This window comes from Macaca thibetana, chromosome 8, assembly GCF_024542745.1.
Source record: "Macaca thibetana thibetana isolate TM-01 chromosome 8, ASM2454274v1, whole genome shotgun sequence".
NCBI classification, from domain to species: domain Eukaryota; kingdom Metazoa; phylum Chordata; class Mammalia; order Primates; family Cercopithecidae; genus Macaca; species Macaca thibetana.
Genome location: NC_065585.1, coordinates 74,069,167 through 74,092,338, shown reverse-complemented (window position 1 = coordinate 74,092,338; position 23,172 = coordinate 74,069,167). Strand labels below are relative to the sequence as shown.

Below are 23,172 nucleotides of genomic sequence, written 5' to 3'. Positions count from 1 at the left end.
GGATGGTAGGCTAAAGGGGAGAGCTGGAGACAGTAAGATAAAGGAGGAAGTACTGGTAGTGGATATGAAGAAGGGATAGCATTCACAAATATGTGTGTGCGTGTGTGTGTTTGTGTGTGTATTTACCTGTTTTTTTTTTTTAGAGATGGGTTTCTACTTTGTTGCCCAGGCTGAAGTGCCGTGGCTATTTACAGACTCGATCCCAGTACTGATCAGCATGGGAGTTCTGACCTGCTGTTTCCTATCTGGGCCAGTTCACCTCTTCTTAGGCAACTTGGTGGTCCCCAGCTCCTAAGGTCTCAGAAGTCACCATACTGACGCTGAACTTAACATGGACATGCGATTGGCATAGTGCACTACAGCCGAGAATTCCTGGACTCAAGTGATCCTCCTGCCTAAGTCCCTGTGTGGCTGGGACTATAGGCATGTGCCACTGTGCTCAGCTGACAAATATATTTTTTCTATAAGTTATTGGGGTATAGGTGGTATCTGGTTACACAAGTCCTTTAGTGGTGATTTGTGAGATTTTAGTGCACTCATCACCTGAGCAACATACACTGTACCCTATTTGTAGTCTTTTATCCCTCACCTCCCTCCCACCCTTCCCCGCAAGGCCCCAAAGTCCATTGTATCATTCTTATGCCTTTGTGTCCTCATAGCTTAGCTCCCACACATCAGTGAGAACAAATAATGTTTGGTTTTCCATGCCTGAGTTACTTCACTTAGAAGAATAGTCTCCAATCTCATCCAGGTCACTACAAATGCCGTTAATTAATTCCTTTTTTTTTTTTTTTTTTTTTTTGTGAGAGGGAGTTTCGCTCTTGTTGCCCAGGCTGAAGTGCAATGGCACAATTTCGGCTCACTGCAATCTCTGCCTCCCGGATTCAAGCGATTCTCCTACCTCAGCCTCCCAAGTAGCTAGGATTACAGCCATGCAATACCAGGCCTGGGTAATTTTTGTATTTTTTTTTAGTAGAGATGGGGTTTCATCACGTTGGGCAGGCTGCTCTCAAACTCCTGACCTCAGGTGATCTACCTGCCTTGGCCTCCCAAGGTGCTGGGATTACAGGCATGAGCCACCATGCCAGGCCCGTCATTCCTTTTTATGGCTGAGTAGTATTCCATCATATAAATATATCAGTTTCTTTATCTACTCGTTGATGGATGGGCATTTGAGTTGGTTCCATGATCTTACAATTGCAAACTGTGCTGCTATGAACATAAGTATGCAAGTATCTTTTTTGTATAATGACTTCTTTTCCTCTGGGTAGATACCCAGTAGTGGGATTGCTAGATCAAATGGTAGTTCCACTTTTAGTTATTTAAGGAAATCTCCACAGTTTTCCATAGTGGTTGTACTAGTTTACATTCCCACCAACAGTGTACAAAGTATTCTCTGTTCACCACATCCACATCAACATTTACTGTTTTTTGATTTTTTGATTGTGGCCATTCCTGCAGGAGTAAGGTGGTATTGCATTGTGGTTTTGATTTGTATGTCTCTGATCACTAGTGATGTTGAGCATTTTTTCATGTTTGTTGGCCATTTGTATATCTTCTTTTGAGAATTGTCTATTCATGTCCTTAGCCTACTTTTTGATGGCCTTGTTTTTTCTTACTGATTTGTGTTCATTATAGATTCTAGATATTAGTCCTTTGTCAGATGTATAGATTATGAAGATTTTCTCCCACTCTGTGGGTTGTCTGTTTACTCTGCTGTTTGTTCCTTTTGCCATGCAAAAGCTCTTCAGTTTAATTATGTCCCAACTATTTATCTTTGTTTTTAATACATTTGCTTTTGGGTTCTTGGTCATAAAATCTTGCCTAAGCCAGTGTCTAGAAGGGTTTTTCCAATGTTATCTTCTAGAATTTTTATAGTTTCAGGTCTTAGATTTAAGTCCTTAATCCATCTTGAGTTGATTTTTGTATAAGGTGAGAGATGAGGATCCAGTTTCATTCTCCTGTATGTGGCTAGCCAATTATGCCAGCACCATTTATTGAAAAGGGTGTCCTTTCCCCACTTTATGGTTTTGTTTGCTTTGTCAAAGATCAGTTGGCTGTAAGTATTTAGGTTTATTTTTGGGTTTTCTATTCTGTTCCATTGGTGTATGTGACTGTTTTATATTGGTACCATGCTGTTTTGGTGACTATGGCCTTACAGTATAGTTTGAAATCAGGTAGTGTGATGCCTCCAGATTTGTTCTTTTTGCTTAGTCTTGCTTTGGCTATGCGGGCTCTTTTTTGGTTCCATGTGAATTTTAGAATTGTTTTTTCTAATTCTGTGAAGAATGATGGTAGTATTTTGATGGGGATTGTGTTGCATTTGTAGATTGCTTTTGGCAGTATGATTTTCACAATATTGATCCTACACAAACATGAGCTTGGGATATGTTTCCATTTGTTTGTGTCAGCTGACAAATATTTTTGATGTAAAAACTAACCTGATCAGTGTAGTGGGCAAGGGGAGGGGGATGGTAAAGGTCAAGAGCAGTGCAAGATAATCCTGAAGCCTCTGTCTAGAAGAATGAGTAAAGTCTTACATACTGAGAAAAGTGGATGTTCTGAGATCAGAAAACAGGTACAGATTGTGGGGGAGAGAGGAGTTCAGTTTTAAAACAACCGAGTTTGAAATACCATTTTGAAGCCCTCAGATAGGTCATGAGGTATGACTGGTCAAGTCTAAAACTTATTTAATTTAGGTATGGGTCATCTTTTGGAAGTGAGAATATGGGAAAGCCCTGAATTGAATTGATAGGTAGATCCCTAAGCCTCCTTAGGAGACAACACTAATTTTTTAAAGTGTAAATTCCATTTTTCAAAAAAATGGTAATCATATGATTCAAATAAACAATTTAATAAAGAGTGAGGTCTTTCTTTTCTCATTTCTCAAGCAACTCATTTTCTCCTCCCAGAGTAAGCAATGTTATTGGGTTTCTTTTGTATCCTTCCTGATGTACTCTTTACACATACCAGCACGTATGCATAAACCTTCTGTTCTTTTTTTTTGTTTTTGAGACAGGGTTTCACTCAGTTGCACAGGCTGGAGTGTAGTGGTACAATCTTGACTCACTGCAGCCTCCGCCTCCTGGGTTCAAGCGATCATCCCATCTCAGCCTCCTGAATAGTGAGGATTACAGGCATATGCCACCATGCTCAGCTAATTAAATTTTTTTTGGTAGAGACAAGGTCTCACTATATTGCCTAGGCTGGTCTTTGAACTCCTGGGCTCAAACGATCTTCCCATCTCTGCCTCCCAAAGTGCTGGGATCCTTCCATGCTTTTTTATGACACGTATACACAGACCCTTCACCTTCCCTGGCTAAGGGACATTTACTTACCTTAGAGTGGCTCCCTCAGTCTTAATCACGTCTCCATCTTTCAGATAAACATATTGTTGCTCTCCATTTCCTATAATTTCTTCTCTCTGAGGATTCCGTGGGAGTTTTTTAATGCAATAGGTAGTGTCTAGTCATAAAACATATAAAATATATTGATTCACACTTTAAATTATAATTAAGGCTTTTAAGAGATCAACTTTCATAGAGCTAACACTTGTGAATGACTGCATAAAATATTAACATTAAGAGACAATAGAAAATGGGATGAATTACAGCAGGTTATCTCTGGGATGTAACTATTTCATATCTTTCAACCAAACAGCTCTTCATTCTTTCATGCCCCTCTAGGTTTACAAGAAAGCCTCTATATTTTTTGAGTCACTCCTAGTTTATATAAAACATTTAAAAGTAGTTCTTCATAATCTCAGCTAGCTTTGGCATCCCAACAAGTGTTGAAGAGGCAGTAATACAGAACCTGGAAACTTTATCCAGGTGCCTAACATGTAGCAAAGGTGTCATACAGTAATTAATAACAAAAGGATGATAGCATGAGGTCCTTGCTATGAGTACTGAAATGAAGCCCCAAAGCAGTGGCTAAGATATTAAACCTTTAAAATAAGCTTAATCTATACCACCCCTCACTGACACAAAGAAAATAAATTAATTAACCAATTAACAATTGAGTGCCAATTAACTAACCAGTATACTAGGTACACTGAATACAATCACTGTGATATCAAAGTTCTTAAAAGTTGCCCTGATTGGGAAACTAAAATTTACAAACATGAAACAAAGAACTATACTTGGTACCATTTAATGAATATTAAATGGACAATTCGGCTAATAAAGGCAGCAGGAGTTCAGAGAAAGGAGAGTTAGGAAACGATTTATAAATATGATAGAACTTGAGGTGTGACTTACAGGATGAGCAGGATGGGTAAAGGTACAGAGAAGGAGTTGTAGGTAAGGGGAACTGCATTAGGAAAGGCATTAAGTCCAGGCATGGTGGCTCACACCTGTAATCCCAGCACTTTGGGAGGCCAAGGCAGGCAGATCACAAGGTCAGGAGTTCGAGACCAGTCTGGCCAATGCAGTGAAACCCCATCTCTACTAAACATACAAAAAAATTAGCCAGGTGTGGTGATGTGTGCCTGTAGTCCCAGATACTAGGGAGGCTGAGGCAGGGGAATCGAGTGAGCCCGGGAGGCGGAGGTTGCAGTGAGCCACGATCGCGCCATTGCATTCCAGGCAGAGCAGCAGTGTGAGACTCTGTCTCAAAACAAACAAACAAACAAACAAACAAACGCATTAAAATAAGAATAAACATGACATATGTCTGACAACATAATGCTATCAATTTTTCTACTGCAAAATACTTACTGGCTGGGAAGAGTGGAGATAAAGTTAGATAGGTAAGATGAGCTCAGATCAGAAAGGGTCTTAAATTACCTTCTACAAAATAGAAGAATATAAACTTTATCATGTGTAATCACTACACATTCTTTAGTAAGATAATGAAATAGTGTTAACTCATGATAAATATGGCGGCTGTGGGTAGGGAGACCAAAAGGAGATCAGAGAGCCCAGGAAGGCAATGACTGCAATTTCCCAGCTGGAAGGTACTGAATATTAGGGTTAAGATGGTAGCACTGGAAATATAAAAGCAGAAAGAGATATTTCAAAGAAAAATGGACAAGGCACACGAATCTGCTAGTTTGAGGATAAAGGAGACAGAAACACTGAAATAAAAAGAAAAGAAACAACAACAAATACCACTTCCCCTTCCAACCCCAAACTCTATTATTTTGTATCTTAGAGGCCAAAGGAAAACAATGATATGCTTTTCTGGGAATTGACATCATATAACAAGATTGAGATACTGAGTTTTTTTTTTGTTTGTTTTGTTTATAAGCTGTATAATTTTATCTTTCAGTAAAGAAATGGAGGCGTTACATTTCTGCTTATGAGACCTTTAGTAGACAATTTAAAAAATCACAATTATATCAAAATTACAAAATCAATGTCATACTATAACTTTGTATCTGTTTTCAAACTTACGTGCAAATATAAATGAAAACACATATCCTATTTGAGTGGTTGTTGGAGGCTGGGGATGGGGGAAATCACTGCAAAGCAGCACGAGGGGACTGTTTTTGGAATGGAGGAAGTGTTCCATATCTTGACTGGAATGGTCACGTAGGTATTCATGTTTGTTAAAACTCACCAAACTGTTCACTTAAAATGGGCATATTTTATGTATGTAAATTAAAGCTCAATAAAATTGATTTATGAAGGAAAAAAGTGGGCTATAAACATTTTAATTTTTCAAACTGAAAAATCTGAAGAGTTGGCTGAGGTGACAAAGCTAATTAAGAAATCACAGAATAGTGTTTTTTTCCCCCCGCAAACAGGGTTTCACTTTGTAGCTCAGGCTGGTCTTGAACTGCTGAGCTCAAACTATCCTCCTGCCTCAGTCTCCTGAGTAGCTGGGATTATAAGCACACACCACCGTCTCTGGCATAAAATAGTTTTTTAATTCACAAGATTTAATAGGTAGATTAAAAGAAGAGGTTTAAGACAAGATTAAAAGAGGCAAGACAAGAGAAGGAAAAGTCAGAGTGAGAGATTATAAGTTCCTGTGGTATACAGTGCCCTTAGATTGGAAGAAAGGAGCTAAGAGGGTAAGGAAGCTTGGTTGCCAGTTTTTTTAATAACTGGCCGCCTGGTGATATTGGGTGTGGTAGCTGAGATGTCCCAATTATAGTCACAAGGCCTAAAAAAGCAGATCTTTACAAATGTTTAAAAATACTAGCTCAATGTAAACGAGCGTGAATGTTCTTGACCTCCTTACTGTGCCCCGAATGTGCCAACCACACTCTCATTCCAGCATCTTTGCTCTTGCAATGCTGTTTGCCTGGCAGGCCTTACTGCCAGGAGCTTGCTCCTTCTCTCTGTCCACTCTGGATATAACAGCCCTTGCCCTTCTCCACTTTACTCTCTCTTCCCTTTCTCTTATTATACCTTTATTTTCCTGCATAGCACCCATGATGATCTGATCTATTTTTTTCTCTTTTTTTTTTCATTCTGGTGCCCAGGCTGGAGTGCAGTGGCACAATGATGGCTTACTGCAGCCTCAGCTTCCCTGGCTCAAGCAATCTGTCCACCTTGGCTTCCCGAGTAGCTGGGACTTCAGGTGCATGCCACCATACCTGGGAAACTTTTGCACTTTTTTTGGAGAGACAGGGTCCTGCTATGTTTCCTAAGCTGGTCTTGAACTCCTAAGCTCAAGCAATCCACCCACCTTGACCTCCCAAAGTGTTGGGATTACAGGCATGAGCCACTGCACCCAGACTGATCTATTATTTATTTACCATTAACGTCCCTACTGGAATGAAAGCTCCATGAGAACAGTGTCTGTTTTGTTCACTGCCATACCCCTTGTGCCAAGAACACTGTCTGACGTATAACAGTAAAAGGAATATTTGTTTAATGAATGAATGAACGAATTTAGGTATATGATGGTGGGATGAGGAAATAAAGAGATGGAAAATATCAATACTGTATAGGTTTCAGGGACAATGAATTATCAATACAATGATATCTTCCCTGAATTTCAGCGTATCTTAGTAACTGCCTTAAAGTTATAGAAGGCCTGAGATAATCTGTTAGAATGTGAACAATAAGAGCACCTACCTCACAGTATCCACATAAATTGTTTAGTGCAGTGCCTGGCACAGAGTAAATGCTCAACAGTTGTTAGTTATGATTGAGTCTGAATAGTAACTCACAGACTAAAGTAAAATTGAGGATTTGAAACAGAAATCAGGACTTTCCGTTCCTCCTTTGTTAAAACTAGGCACAATATTCAACAGTCTCATCAATTTCTAAAAGTACCATTTAAAACTGAGGCATTTAGTAAATGGTTTATAGACTACTTAGCTCTGTAACTGAAATAAATTATTCTCCAAACATGGCTTTCCTCAATGAGCTTAATGAATGTTTTCTGTTTACCATTATTGATGCTTTTACAAATATCTCCTATGCCTCCAGAATGATCGTGGTGCCAGTGAGTCACTACAATTTCCTGGATTGCTGTGTTAAATTCAGTTAGAGCCTGCTTTAAACAGCGGATATATTCTGGAATTGCTGGTTCTCCAGTGTCAATGAGGATTCTCCTGAAAATTAAATGGAAGATAATCACACAATTGGAACGCTGAGTTGATATTAGCATTATTTTGTACACAGATAATTTACATTAAAGAAACTGCAAAAATTATTTTACTTTCAACATGCTCAAAAAACAGCTATGTCACTTCAGCTTAACTACAGTAATCTCACCCTAAGAAAGTTTTCTGAAAAAAATTAGAGCTAAATCTAAGTCTAAACAAGGAATAATAGCAATAATCTTGAACATTTACATAGCAATTAAAGAAAACATGGCACCATTCCAAGGACCTTACATATTTTAACAATTGCATTCCTCATAACAACTGGTTAACATAGATATTTTATCATTATATTTAGAAGTAACTTGCCCAGGTTACTCTACAGATAAATGCAGAAACATCTTTCAAACCCAGGTATTCTGATGCCAGAATATGTGCTCTTATCTATCTGCCTTTGAGATCTCATATCTCAGTATATTTCAAAAGTTTTATAGATACGAAAGATTTTGATTCGATGGCACCCCTAAAGGAACTAGTCTTTGGCACTAGATATAGAACTATATAGAACTTATCACTGAAGTTTTACATTAGCACCCTGACACATGAAAATGAAGGCTTTAGTGAAGCACAGGAAAAACGTCTGAGCTATTTTCATTCTTTACTTAGACAACCCAATTAGCTGTTTTTTTTTTTTTTTTTTTTTTTTTTTTTTTTTTTTTTTGCTTGTGGTTCTGAATCTTCCTTATATTTTGTTTGCCCTTCCTCATGGTTTCATGAGGTGGCCTTTATGAAGTTTTGCTGAACTAAAGACATGAGGGTGACATGTGCCTCAAGATCCATTTTTTTTTTTTGGAGTCAAGGTCTTGCTCTGTCACCCAGGCTGGAGTGCAGTGATGTGATCTCAGCTCATTGCAGCCTTGACCTCCCGGGTGCAAGCGATTCTCCCACATCCACCTCCTGAGTAGCTGCGACTCAGGTATGCGCCATCAAGCCCGGCTCATTTTTGTAGAGATGGTGTTTCGTCATATTGCCCAGGCTGGTCTCTTAACTCCTGGGGTCAAGCAATCCTCCCACCTTAGCCTCCCAAAGTGCTGGGATTACAGGTGTTGAGCCACCATGCCCAGCTCAAGATCCAATTCACAAACTTCTTTACTCGTGCTGTTTCACAGTAACACCTCACTAATTCATGCTGGCTGACAGATTAGCCTCGATGAAAAGTCTGAGTTATTCATTCATTGATCAATAACTGTTTACGGATTACGTAATATGTGCTACAACTTTGTTCTTGCAGTAAGCAGGACAAAACATCCCTGCTTACATTCAACTGTTGGTGAGAAGGGGAACTGCATATGACTGGAAATAAACAATAAAAGTAACATACAATAGAAAGCATTTTGCAAAGCATTAAAATTAAACAGTGAGTAACTGGATGGCTATTTTTTATTGGTTGTTTTGTTTCCCTAACCCTACTCCCTGAGACCCAGAGCCAACAAAAACAAACTGGCCTCTCATAAGGGAGGAGGGCAATGGCCTCATAGCCCATTGGCTTCTATCTGCACCCTATGTTCTGTAGCACAGTAGATGTCCTTCAGAAACAGTGTTGAACTGTCCTATCCGGAGACAGTAGCCCAGGTGGTCACATTGGACCAAGGGGGCATTTATTATAGGGTTCTGTTGGTAGTTGAAATATAAGGAAGAGATGGCTTAAAGAACATTTAGAAGGTACAATCAACCAACCAACAGGATATTTGTTAAACAACTAGATGTGGAAGGAGGGAAACAGTTGGCGATTCTGAGGTTTCTAGGTGGGAGGATTGGTGTGCCATTAATCAAGAAGGTAAACCCTGGAGGGAGCAAATTTGAGATGAGTGTGATTTGGGTCAGAGAGAATTCTGACGCTATTCCTAGCTATCGTACCTCGCTTTTTTTCCATAGCAAAAAAATGTTATTACATGTTATTACCATGTAACATATTATGTATTTACATATTTATTTGTTTATTGCCTATTTCCACACCCAATACTACCCTACAAATTTGAGTCCCTTCAGGGCAGAAAGCTTGTCTGTTTGGTTCAAGGAATTTATGGATTTATTTGTTTATCTATAATACATTGTACTGCACTTAGCACTGTGCATATTTAGTCATGCTAAATTAAAAATACACAAGACTATAATACTATGATACCTCCAATAACACTCTCTAGCCCACCCATCCTAGATTTTGGCTGCCTCCATGCATTTGGGGTTATTTACCACAAATTCTCACTGCCCCTAAAGAAGAGTCAATGGGACTATTTTTGTGGGTCTTCTGGTCCTCAAAAAGAATCCTTCCACGCTTCATGTAAGACTCAAATTTTTTCAATCCATCAAGGCCCCACCACTTTTAAAATTATTTCTTAATCCTTGCCTTCCCGTCCTCCCAAGAAACTCTGTTCAGAAATATCTCATAATCTAAAAATGAATATAAATCTCTGTAATTTAAAGACCAGATCACATCACACTGATCATGACAAAATTAACAGGGTTGATACATGAATTTGATAAAATCTAGTAGCAACGAAAACAGATCTTTTAGAATGCCTGTGCTGGTTGTTTGCAGTTGAAAGTTTGAGTGACCATATGACTGTGGTACTGAAGAACATGTTTCTGGGCCTCCAGTTTTAGGTCTCTTAATGGTCCTGTCTTGGTCTAACAAAATTGGAATTGACAAAAGAAGGGCTCTCAAAAGAAAGAAAACAGAAAAAAGTTCTGGAATTAATACAATCTATTCAGAACAAAGGAGGGGTGTCTAGATGCTATCAAACCTAAAACATGAGTTTGCAACAAGCTTTGAGGGAAAAAAAAAAGTCACACTGATAACATTACATTGACAGAGCAATTTAAACCATTTGGAGCTTTCATATTTACTATTTCTTTTGATCCTCATATCAACTCTAGGGAGGAATTATTACTTTATTAATTATTTATTTTAAGAAAACTAGTCTTCAGAAAGGCTAAGTGATTTGCTCCAGGTCATATAACTAGCAAGAGGCAGTGCCGGGAAGCACTAGATGTTCAGATGCAAGGTCAGTGACTTCTCCATTGAAAACACGGCCTCTCTAGCAGAAGGGGATTGCTTAGGTTAAATGCTTAGAATCATTCTTTATGTGGCAAAAATAAAACTTCAGCTATACATTTGAAAAAACTGTTAACAGTTTTGAAATTGAAAAAAATGTTATTAGTTTCTCCCTTAGCAAACAGTTACTCTAACCATGATGTCTGTGAATAGTTATAATAGATGATTGGATAGTATCATCTCTACATGGGCTAGCTGACTTTGTTCTTTTTGGTCAAGACAATAATATCCTGTATCTTAGGAGGTCATTTTGCAAATGCAAATTATGCTAATCAAGGGCTCAAGAAAATAGATGAAATCTGTATAGGTCTATGAACGATTTATTCACTAGAGCAAAGTGTCTGGCACACAGTAGGCACACAATAACTATTTGCTACATGAATGAAGAAAAAAATGTTCAATTGATGGAAAATTAGTAGAATCAAATTCCTTGTTATATGTATTTTATGTCAATATTAAGATAGCTATTAACTGGTCTCTATTTGCTGTCACTCTTACAAAATCATTAGATATTTTCTGAACACTTACTGTGAGCCCAGTGTTGTCTAGATGTTATGAGGAAAGCAGAAGTGATAAAAATAATAGCTAACATGGTATGTTTTCCATGTGCTACAACTTAAGTACTTTTCATATATGTTTTTTCACTTAAATTTCACTGAATCCTCATAACATCTAATGAGGTAGGTACTATACAACCTTCACTGGGTTGTATCAGGCATCTGAAGCTTAGAGCTGTCTTGTCCAAAGTCATATGGCTAGTAAATGGCACCAGGATTTTAATCTAGGTAACCAGAGTCCAGAGTTTTAATTCTATTCCACTTGACTGCCTTTTTCTATTATCAGCCACACTATCTGCCCACAAAGTATGTACAATTTTGATAGGAAAGGTTAAAATTGCAGCTTTTAGAGGTTCTTGAGCAGAGGAGGAAAGTGAAAATACTGGACAATTTGGCTGTCATTAGTTGATTCAAATGCTTATGGAGTGCCTATGTACTAAGCATCACAGTTAGGTCTAGCAGTATTTTAGTGAAATTCATTTGGCATCCATGGGCTGATCAGATGAGAAAGGAAGACTAGCTAAAACTATAGTTATCCAGCAGTCTTGGAGTCATTATAGTGAAAATTAAGAGAAAATGTACAGAATGCTCATTCATTCAGCAACTATTTAGTGTTCCACCTGTATCATGTATAAGGCTCTGTGCTAGGTGCTGGGGATATAGCCATGAATACGCTTTCACTGAACTGATGTTATAGTGGGGTATGAAGGTGTGGAAAGACACTAAGCTTCTTGTACAAAAAAATCATTTCATTATCATTGAGATAAGGACCATGAAAAGTATGGAGTGCTTCTAATACAGTCTGATGGGTCAGGGAAGACTTCCATGAGGGAATGGTATTTCAGCTGTGCTCTAAAGGATGAATGAGATTAGCTGGATAAAGAAGGGAGGGAAGAGTGGAAGAAAGAGGAAAGCATGCATGAAGGCCCTGAGACAGGGTATCATAAACCTCATCTGAAACACTATAAGGCCAGCATGGCTGGAATGGGAGAGGTTTGACAGGAGCCCGATAAGACTGATGGAGGTCAGAATACACAAGGCCTTCCAATTTTCATTCCTAACATACCACTCAGGCTACATAGGGAAGATTGGATTGGAGAGAGACAGAAGTAGTCGTACAGAAGCCAGTTAGGAGGCTATTACAGTAGCCTAAGCAAGAGTTCTGCTGGCTTGGACTGAGTGGTAGCAGGGGACATGAATAGATCTTCATAATGGCTTGGTTATGCAGTAGGAAGCAAATAAATGTCTGGGAGGGTATTTAGGCATTTCCTTTGATGGTTTTGTTTACCAAGATATGAACAACTGGAGGAGGACCTGGCAGTTTTCTGGGAAAGTTTATGAGTTCAGTATGGAAAACACCAGACAGCAGTGAGTCATGCAAATAGATTTAAAAGTTGGCTACTTAGTCTGAAGATCAAGTTTGGAATTTGAACTGGAGCTATATATTTGGTAGTTAATAATAAACAGATAATAAAGGTAAAGCCAAAGAAGTAGATGAGGTCACCTAGAGAAAACAGTAGGAGGACATGAGAGATGAGGATTACATCTTGAATAACTAAAATCATTAAAGATTTGGTAAAGAAGGTGACTCTATCAAGGTGAAAGAGAAAGAGCAGCTCGAGAGGTAAGAGGAAACCTGAAGAATGTGGTGTTGGCAAATTAAGGAGGGAGTGGTCAATGGTGTCAAAGCATTGAAGTTCAAGGAAGATGAGAACAGAAAAAAATACCATTGAGGTTAGTGATACAAAAGCCGCTTGTGATCTTAGAACTGTTTTGTGAAGCGGAGTGGGTGGACACCAATCTCAGAACATCTGACAAGAGGTCAATTAATATTAATTTCTAGCCACCTTTTACTGTACATGTTTTACTGTATACAGTAGCATCATCTACACTTATTTCTAGCTCAACTATACAGACTCTCTAGTTCAACTATTTGGAGAAATAATTTACATAGTGCAAGTAATTCCACTGGCTATTCCACTCCATTAATTTACGTGAGCAACAGTGTTAAGTAATTTAAGACAGGAGACTATAAATCTGCTTTTCCCTCAGTTAGTCTTTAAGTCTCTTTTAGCACTAGCACTTTGCTATGTTGAGTGTGATTCTAGTGTTTAAAGATACAGTGTGTATTTTTCGTACAACATAGCCCCTAAACACAAGCCAATTTCTTCATCTGGTTTTCAAACAGAATCAGCCATCTGTTTCAACGCTGGAAAAAAGGCAGGTTGTGCTGAATTTACTGAGACAATACACTGATCTCCAACATGGTGTTCTTCTAAGAGACTTTCCAGGGTAATTCTGATAATATGCATCTTTTGTCTGAGGTATTGACTAGTTTAAGATGACACACTGAAGAGAGACCGCCTATGGATTTACTTGGTTGAGGGACTTCCAGCCAAGACAGACTGTAACCTAGAGATCTGGCATTTTTCCTGCTTAATTCTCTACCCTCCTAGATTCTGGTGGTAGCCTAAACCTTTGGTAACTACCTGACCCTGCCTTGTTTACTCTGAGCTTAATCTTTTACCTGCCCACCTTGTAGGTCTGCTGCTTCTAAAATTCTTATTTACTGGAAAAACGCCAAACAGTAGACACTTCCAAGGAAAACTCAATTAACTGTACTTACTAAATCGTTTTTAGTAATCAATTATATTTTAAAAATTATTTATGTCTTGACTGCACAATTAAACTCTACGCTCAAGAGACAGTACATTTTCTTGGTTCATCCAGTAAAGACTACAAAAGTTGCTAAATGCCTAAGACTTACTATGCAGTAAACCAAATCTCCCATTCCTGCATAATTTCACTAAAACAGAACGCAGTTAAACAAGAGCAAAAGTATCTTCTTAGAAATACAGGTGTGTTACTGTGTCTGCAAATTAAACTCAAACAACTGAAACAAAAAACTTCTCCAAATTAGTTACGTCAGCTCTTCTTAGGATCCCACAGGCTACAGACAACCAATTTGGAAGCCAAGAGAATCCTGCCCTCTGCTGCTGAGTTGAGGAAATCGCCTCAACATAATCGCTTTTGAGAAGGGAAGTTCCACTCTGGGCAAAACACCAGTTAAAGTCAAGTGAGCAAAGTAAACCCTTTCTTGGACTCTTGACACCCGAATTTCCTCAAGTTTAAACACGCACACTCTGGCATTCAAACATCAAGCAGAGTAAATCGGGTTTCAAAACAGGAAGTTTCTTTCTTTCTTTTTTTTTTTTTTTTTTTTCCATTTCTCGCTAAATTAGAGAGCTATCACCCGGGGTGGTCGTATTTTAGCTAGCTTGGAGATCCGAGTGTCTTGCGTGCAGTCCCGGCGGGCCGCTAGGCGCGGGGCTGCCCTGCTAGGGACAGGACGCGGCGCTCTCCACTGCCCGCACACCCGCGATCAGTCACAGCCCGGGCTCCGCGGCCGGCCGCGTACGTTGGGGAGGGTGGAGAAGAACGTTTACCTGGGGCCGGTCCCCACTAGGTAGGTGTTAGTGCCCTGGAGGGTCATGGGACCCGGGTTACAGCCCAACACACGCACGACTCGATTGGACAGCCGCTCGACGCGCTGCAGTATAGCAGCCATTCCCGCCTCAGCCGGCGCCGCAGTGTTGCCTATCTGGATACTCCACCGCGGAACAAACCAACAGGCCGCGGACAGCGAGTAGCGTCCCTGTGACGCCGCGCAAGCCGGGAGGGAGGGGATTGGCTAGCGGGGGAGAGGGGGGCAGGTATCATGTGACACCGCGGGCGCGCTGGGGCGGGGATCCGGCAGCGCGGCCGGGGACAGAACCAGAGGTCACGTGACGCCGCGCGGGCTGCGCCGGCAGTGGTGGGAAGGCTGGCGCGAGGCGTGAGGTGGCGTGAGGCGAAGCGGGAATCTGGCTCTGTCACGGGGGCTGGTGCTTCACGGGTTTGTGTCCTAGACAGGCGAGTGGATCCCAGTGGGCGAGACATTTTAATCTGGAAGAGTCTTGTGATGGGGCAGACAGGTTTGGTAACTGTTCGTTATTCAGTAATAAATCCCAGGAAGGATTGCCAGTCAGACTTTTAGGCAGTGGCTCTGTGTGTGTATGTGTGTAGTAGTGGTAGCCTGTTCATCTTTTTTTTTTTTTTTTGAGACGTTCTCGCTCTGCCGCCCAGGCTGGAGTGCGGTGGCGCGATTTCGGCTCACTGCAAGCTCCGCCTCCCGGGTTCACGCCATTCTCCTGCCTCAGCCTCCTGAGTAGCTGGGACTACAGGCACCTGCCAGCACGCCCGGCTAGTTTTTTGTATTTTTAGTAGAGATGGGGTTTCACTGTGTTAGCCAGGATGGTCTCGATCTCCTGACCTCAGGTGATCCACTCGCCTCGACCTCCCAAAGTGCTGGGATTACAGGCGTGAGCCACCACGCCTGGCCAGCCTGTTCATCTTTTATAATAAATACTGGTAAGACATATTTACTTAGTACTTCCTACTGTGCCTAAGTGCTTTCTACAAACATCCCACTTAACTCCCTTAATCCTCAAAACATTATTAAGAGGTGGACACTATTTTTGTTACAAATGAAAAACGGGGATTGGGCGGCTGCCCAGCTGACAGAGTCTGCGTGTGCAGCCTTGCTCCTACCTGCCTCGCACTAACACTTGCCCAGCTCTGTGAGATTGAAGGAGCGTGTCTCTGCCTCCCAGTGTTACCCGCCTGCCCAGAGAGCTAGGCTGGTCTTGTGGAGCTGTTTTATGTCCAAGATGGCAGGGACTCATTTTCTCTGTAACAAGTCGGTTTCTAATCAGCCAAGTATTAACTATCCAGTGTTAACTACCGCTTCCCATTAAAAAAGTTGAGTTATAAATTACCTAAAAGAAAATACACAGATCCTGTAGTGAGTTCATCGAGTTCATTCTCCTACATCAGGCATTTCAATCTGTCAATATGTATTTACTATAGCCATCAATTAATGGCTATTCAGGCAGGAAGCTATGCACATCTTCCCTTTTTAAGAACTCTGCTGAAAGGTTCTCCTGAGAATCGGGGCACACCCATTCTTTTATCCTTTAGCTTAAATAATTTCCTTACTTAACTTACTTATTTACTTACAGGGTCTGGCTTTCACCCAGGCTGTAGTGCAGTGGCACTATCATAGCTCACTGTAACCTTGAACTCTTGAACTCAAGCGATTCAGGTGATCCTCCTGCTTCGGTCTCCCAAAGCACTAGGATTACAGGCCTGAGCCACCATGCCTGGCTGAAATAAACTTTTTAGCTCCCACATATAAATAAGAATATGTGATATTTGTCTTTCTATGCTTGGATTATTTCACTTAGCACAGTAACCTCTAGTTCCATCCATGTTGCTGCAAATGACATGATTTCATTATTTTTTAGGGCTAAATAGTATTTTATTGTGTGTATACATCACATTTTCTTTATCCATTTGTTTGTTGATGGACTTTTAGGTTGATTTCATATCTTTCCTATTGTGAATAATGCTGCGATAAACATGCAGGTGCAGTTCTCCCTCTGATATACAAATAGTAGTGGGATTGCTAGATCATATGGTAGTTCTATTTGTGTGTGTGTGTGTGTGTGTGTGTATGTATGTGTGTATTTTATAAATCTCTGTACTGTTTTCCATAGCGGTTGTACTAATTTACATTCCCACCAACTGTGTATGAGAGTTCCTTTTTCTCTACATCCTCTCTAGCATTTGTTATTGTCTTTTTAATAACAGCTATTCTAACTGGGGTAAGATGATATCTCATTATGATTTTGATTTGCATTTCCCTGATGATTAGTGATGTTGAGCATTTTTTTCATATATTTGTTGGCCATTTGTATGTCTTCTTTTGAGAATTGTCTATTCATGTTCTTTGCCCTCTTTTTGATGGGATTATTTGTGTTTTCTCTTGTTGAGTTGTTTGAGTTTCTTGTATGTTCTGGATATTAGTCCCTTGTCAGATGAATAGTTTGCAGATACTTTCTTCTGTTCAGCAGATGTCTCTGCACCCTGTTCATTGTTTCCTTTGCTGTGCAGAAGATTTTTCATTTAATAGAGTCAAATTTGTCTGTTTTTATTTTAGGTGTATGTGCTTTCGAGGTCTTAGCCACAAAATCTTTGCCTGAACCAATGTCCTTATGTATTTTACCTATATTTTCTTCTAGTAGTTTTATAGTTTAAGGTCTTATGTTTAATCCTTCTTGAGTTGGCTTTTGCATATGTTGAGAGACAGGGTCCAGTTTCTTTAGCTTTTTTTAAAAATTAAACTTTCACCTGCACTTTCCTTTTGGATTCCATTTAATCAATTGCCAAGCTCCTCATTTGGCAGATGAAGAAATAGGCCAAATGATTTAACAGTAAGGCAACTTGCATAGGGTCATACAAGGAGATACTAGAAGAAGAGTACAAATAGAGGGTAGATAGTAACTATGTTTTAGATGAGATAAAATTGAGGTGATTATGGTATATCCAGGTGAAGAAACCTATAGACAGGTAGATACATTTTTTGGTTGGGTGCAGTGGCTCACGCCTGTAATCCCAGCACTTTCAGAGGCTGAGGCAGGAGGATCACTTGAGGTCAGGAGTTCGAGACCAGCCTGACCAACATGGCAAAACCCTGTCTCTGCTAAAAATACAAAAATTAGCTGGGCATGGTGGCAGGTACCTGCAATCCCAGCTGCTTGGGAGACTGAGGCAGGAGAATCACTTGAACCCAGGAGGCGGAGGTTGCAGTGAGCTGACATCGTGGCACTGCATTCTAGCCTGGGCGACAGAGACTCTGTCTCCAAAAAAAAAAAAAAAAAAAAAAAAAAAAAGATTCAAAGTTAAGTCTTTGTGAGTATGTTTAGAAATGTGACTTGAAGTTTAAGTTCCTCTCCAAGAAATCAGATCAAAGATTTTTTACGTTCTGTTCAGTCACATTTACAATAGTTTATTATCTACTTACAACATGCAAAGTAATGTTGTAGACATATTGAGGTCATGTTAAAAATGAATAAGATAGTCTTTGCTTTCTAGAGGGTCATAACCATGAAGGAGATACTTTTAAAGTATATGTGGGTTCAGGTATAGTGGCTCATGCCTGTAATACTAGCACTGTTGGGAGGCTGAGTCTGGAGGAGTACTTGGGCCCGGGAGTTCGAGGTTATAGTGAGCTGTGATTGTGCCACTGTACTCCAGCCTGAGTGATGGAACAAGACCTTGTCTCTTAAAAAAAAGCATAAATACTAGAAAAATAATAGTATTTACTAGGTAAATACTAGAAGAGATAGTATTTACTAGTATTTACTAGGTAAATACTAGAAGAGATGTACAATTGAAGTGATGAGATTGCAAGGAGAAAGGGGAGAAACATATTTATTGGGATGATCTGGGAAAGCATAAAGACAGTGGGTTTTGAGCTGATTTTTAAAGGATTGACAGAATTTCGTCAGATAGATGGCAGTTATTCTAGACAGCAGAAAATAACCTTGAGCAAAGGCTTGGAAATAGAAGAAAAGCAGCGCTTATTTTGGGAATACAGACCAACAATCATATGCTCTTGGGGGCATACGATTTGAGAATGTATAAGGTTGAAAAGTAGGTAGGGCTAAGTTAATGATACTTTGTTAGAGTACTTCAAATTTAAGAACCTCCTTTTCAAACATGACATGTTATCCATTTGGATTTGTTGTGAGGCAAATTTTATTTTCTAGACTTATTTGACAAATACAGTGAAAGCTTGGAACGTAGTCAGCCCATGAAAGGACCTATGCTATTTCTTCCCTTCAATGAGATAGTTATAAAAGGGTGTACTGAATTCATAATGACACAGACTCTTATCACTAGATTAGAAAATGCCACATGTGACTAACAGGTGATTTCAGTTTCATTTTAGTATTCGATCTTAAAAGTTTACACATCCTTTAATTATACTTGTTTTTAGTGAAGAAGAAGTAAAATATTCACAAGATGAAGATTTTTCCAGAAGGGACTTTGAATCAAAGATGGCTTTTTATATTTGACAAGTAAGTCTGTGTTTTATATGTGTTAACTTTGGTTGACAAGGGAAAGTTTCCTAGTTTTAATTTCTTTAAATAGCTGCCTTATCTCAGATAGTTGTACAGTGGGCAAAAGTTGGGTATTTTGACTGGCAACCAGGTAGCCACATAGCTAGGTCGATATTTGGAATTGGATTGAAATTGTCTGTGTTAAACCATTCTTGCATTGCTGTAAAGAAATGCTTGAGACTAGATAATTTATAAGAAAAGAGGGCCAGGTGCAGTGACCCATGGCTGTAATCACAGCACTTTGGGAGGCCAAGGTGGTTGGGTCACTTGAGGTCAGGAGTTCGAAATCAGCCTGCCCAATATGACGAAACCCCATCTCTAATAAAAATACAAAAATTAGCCAGGTGTGGTGGCGTGCGCCTATAGTCCCAACTAGTTGGGGAGGCTGAGGCAGGAGAATCACTTGAACCCATTGTCTTTGATATTAGCACTTGGCTCCTTTTTAGTTATGCAAGTATCTTTAGCAAGTGGTTGCTCTACAGCCTGCTTGTAGTCCTCTTCTGAAGAAGCTTTTTCTTTCTTTTTTACCTAACCAGGCTGCACATTTTTCAAACTTTTATGCTCTGCTTCCTGTTTAAATATAAATTCAAATTTTAAGTCATTTCCTTGCTCCCACATCTGGGCATAGGTTGTTAGAAGCAGCCAGTCCACATCTTGAATGCTTTGCTACTTAGAAATTTCTTCTGCCAGATACCCTAAATCATCACTCTGAAGTTCAAACTTCCATAGATCTCTAGGGCACAAATACAATCCAACCAAGCTTTTTGCTGAGGCATAACGTGGGTGATCTTTGCTTCACTTCTGAATAAGTTCTTCATTTCCATCTGAGACATCAGCAGCCTGGACTTGACTGTCCATATCATTATCGACATTTGGCTCACAAGTTTTAACCAGTCTCTAAGAAGGTCCAAACTTTCCCTCATTTTCCTGTCTTCCTCTGAGTCTTACGAACTCTTTCAGTCTCTGCCTATTACTCCGTTCCAACACTGTTTTCATGTTTTCAGGTATCTTTATACCAAAACTTTACTACTGGTACCAATTTTCTGTGTTAGGCCATTCTTGCACTGCTGTAAAGAAATACTTGAGACTGGGTAATTTATAAGAAAAGAAGTTTAATTGGCTCATGGTTCTTCAGGCTGTACAGGAAGCAAAATGCCAGAATCTGCTTTTGGGGAGGCCTCAGGAAGCTTACAATCATGGCAGAAGGTGAAGAGGGAGCAGGTGTCTCACATGGTGAGAGCAGAGCAAGAAAGTAGTGGGGGAGACGCAACACTTTACAACAACCAAATCTCACTCACTATCATGAGGACAGCACCAAACCATGAGGGATCCACCCCATGACCCAAAACCTCCCACCAGGCCCCACCTCCAACATGGGGGATTACAATTCAACATGAGATTTGGTAGGGATATATATTCAAACTATATCATTGTCCTATTAAGTCAGTAAGTGTAAGAAGTCCCCTATGAAGCCAAACTTTGTAGGTGACATTATTTTACCTAAAGTGGTACCGGAATAGTGATCAACCATAGAGATAGAGATGAACTATTCTTAATACAAGTTATACAACTATGTGGTTATTGAAAGACCTGCAGGCTCTCTTTATCAGATCTGCTATATGTATTAGCTTGCTGTGTAGGTTTCCTTCTACTTGGTGTTATGTTCTGCCTGACTAAATTAGGAATATGGATATTACCATATTAGATTAATCTATTGCATCTAATGTTCTGCCAGTAACAGTTTCTGTTTCTTGGAAATTATTCTTTCCATCTTGTAAAAGTTGACTCAAAACTGCTAGTGTTGGCCAGGTATGGTACCTGTGCTGATAGTCCCAGCTACTCAGGAGGCTAAGGTGGGTGTATCATTTGAGCACAGGAGTTCAAGACCAGCCTGGGTAATATAGAGAGACCTTGTCTTAAAACAAGCAAACAAACAAACCAACAAACAACCCAAACCTGCTACTACATTTTTGTTACTCATGCCAGGTAAAGGAAGCTCTCTTTATGTGTTGAGAGATTAAGAAATGCACATATGGAATACTGAAGTATTATAGTCTGTAATTTTAAGGAAATTATCTACATTTAAAATCATTTAAAGCAAAATTTTAGCTTAACTATTGTGTTTTAGTCAACTTTTATTCTTTTGAACATGTTCTCAGACTATAAAGTTTTGCTGAGAAGAGGCAGTGGAAAATAAGTTAGAGAAAAAGAAAATTAACAAAAAATCTTTTTTTTGTTTTGTTTTGTGACAGGGTCTCACTTTGTTGCCCAGACTAGAGTGCAGTGATGCTGTGTCAGTTCACTGCAACCCCCACTTTCTGGGCTAAAATGATCCTCCCACCTCAGCCTCCCAAGTAGCTGACACTACAGGAACACACTACCATGCCTGGCTAATTTTTGTATTTTTTTTTTTTTTGTAGAGGTGGGGTTTCACCATATTGCCCAGGCTGGTCTTGAACTCCTGGACTCAAGTGATCCTCCTGGCTCAGCGTCCCAAAGTGAGCTTACAGGCATGAGCTACTGCACCTGGCCAAGATTTTTGTTTAGAAAGGCTTAGATCACATCATTTGCAATTCTAACTATATTCCTCTCTCCCTTTAATTTCACTACAGAAAAGAATAATATACAATAATAATAATAATAATAATGTGTAGTCTATCTCAAATCTATAGACTGCTATGCCTAAGTGTTATACTCACACACCTGTAAATGTTTTCTGTTTTCTCTTCAGATACTGTGTAAGTATATTGTGGGTAGGACCTAAGCATTGGAGGCAAACAGATTTTACTCATTAGAGATAACTCACCTAAATACCAAACACCTCTATGCCTCAGTTTTCTGATCTGCAAAATAGAGTCAATAATACTGTTTTCAAAGGGATTTGTGAGGATTAAATGAAATAATTTATGCCAAAAAACTTCACTTTTAGTAAACACCTAGCAGTAGTAGCTATTATTACTACCATCTGTTCTTTTATATATGCAATTTTTTTCTTAGTAAAGCTTAAGAAATTATGTTTTGAAGAACGATATTAGAACAGGATTTGTATACACATTAAACATATCCAATAGAACCATGCTAAGGAATTTCTGACAGTATTTTATGAAATTTGTTTTTGGAGGATTCAAAATCTAGTGCGTTAGACTTGTGAACTAGCTGTTCCTTCAAGCTGGAAAACTTTTCCATCTCATATTCACATGGCCAATTTCACTACTCAAATGCCACCTTCTCAGTGAGTCCTGCCCTGGCCAATCTAATTAATGTCACAGCCCATGATATGCCCATCTCTACTGTAATTGCTGATCTTCCTTACTATGCTTTTTTTTTTCCATAGCACTTACCACCTTCTAATATTTGATTTATTTATTCACTATTTTTATTGTTAATTGACTATATTTCAAATTTTATGTTTAAAAATGATACATAATGTATATATTTTTGAGGTGCATATGATAATTTAATACATTAATATAATTTATAAAAATCAAATCATTGTAATTGAGATACTCCTCGATTATCTTTCTGTGCTAGGATATAAGTTCCACAGGGGCAGGAATACTTGTCTCTCATCACTTGATATATTCAGAAGAGCCTAAAACAGCACAAGGTAGGTTCTAAGTAAATATTTAATTAGTTCAATTGAGCAGAACCTCCCAATTAATCTCATCCTCCTAAACCTCATGTGTGTGTTGGCTTGAGGTCTTTCATGTTAACATAAGAAACCTACTGCAGGGAAATTCATGGCCCGCTAGATTTTAAAAACTCAGTTTTTAAACTGTTTTTTTTCTGTCCTGTTGGTCACAATGTTCTTGACAGCAGAAGCAGTGATCATAACTGTTGCTTTATTCTGTGAGAAGAATGAAATACCTTTTAATATTATTCTGAAGACTTTTAAACTAAATACTTATAAGTGATAAAATGATGAGAACACAGTAAGTATTAGTTTGTGTGTGTATTTTTTAGTAAACATTCACCTTGGTGTGTTTAAAG

The 23,172-nt window shown here is 39.3% G+C and overlaps 2 protein-coding genes across 6 annotated transcripts in view; one reads left to right on the top strand and one right to left on the bottom strand.

Annotated features, from left to right (window-relative positions):
* LACTB2 (lactamase beta 2) overlaps window positions 1-14,944 on the bottom strand; it is a 35,219-nt gene extending 20,275 nt beyond the window's left edge. For 2 of the 3 annotated variants that reach the window (XR_007728316.1, XM_050801914.1), the window contains exons 1-3: window positions 14,623-14,903; window positions 7,350-7,513; window positions 3,339-3,465 (exon numbers count right to left, since the gene is read on the bottom strand). Coding sequence is in view for 2 of the 3 variants with exons in the window: in XM_050801914.1 (XP_050657871.1) it covers window positions 3,339-3,465; window positions 7,350-7,513; window positions 14,623-14,744 (413 nt within the window). In the remaining variant the exon portion in view is untranslated. Of the gene's footprint in view, window positions 1-3,338; window positions 3,466-7,349; window positions 7,514-14,622 lie in introns of all 3 variants that reach the window. The other variant, XM_050801913.1, reaches the window with a different exon arrangement.
* A 34-nt stretch (window positions 14,945-14,978) lies between these two features.
* The window catches only part of XKR9 (XK related 9), a 135,905-nt gene continuing 127,711 nt past the window's right edge, over window positions 14,979-23,172 (top strand). For all 3 annotated transcript variants that reach the window (XM_050801912.1, XM_050801911.1, XM_050801910.1), the window contains exons 1-3: window positions 14,979-15,150; window positions 19,059-19,140; window positions 22,714-22,789. The gene's annotated coding sequence lies outside the window, so the exon portion shown is untranslated. The remainder of the gene's footprint in view (window positions 15,151-19,058; window positions 19,141-22,713; window positions 22,790-23,172) is intronic.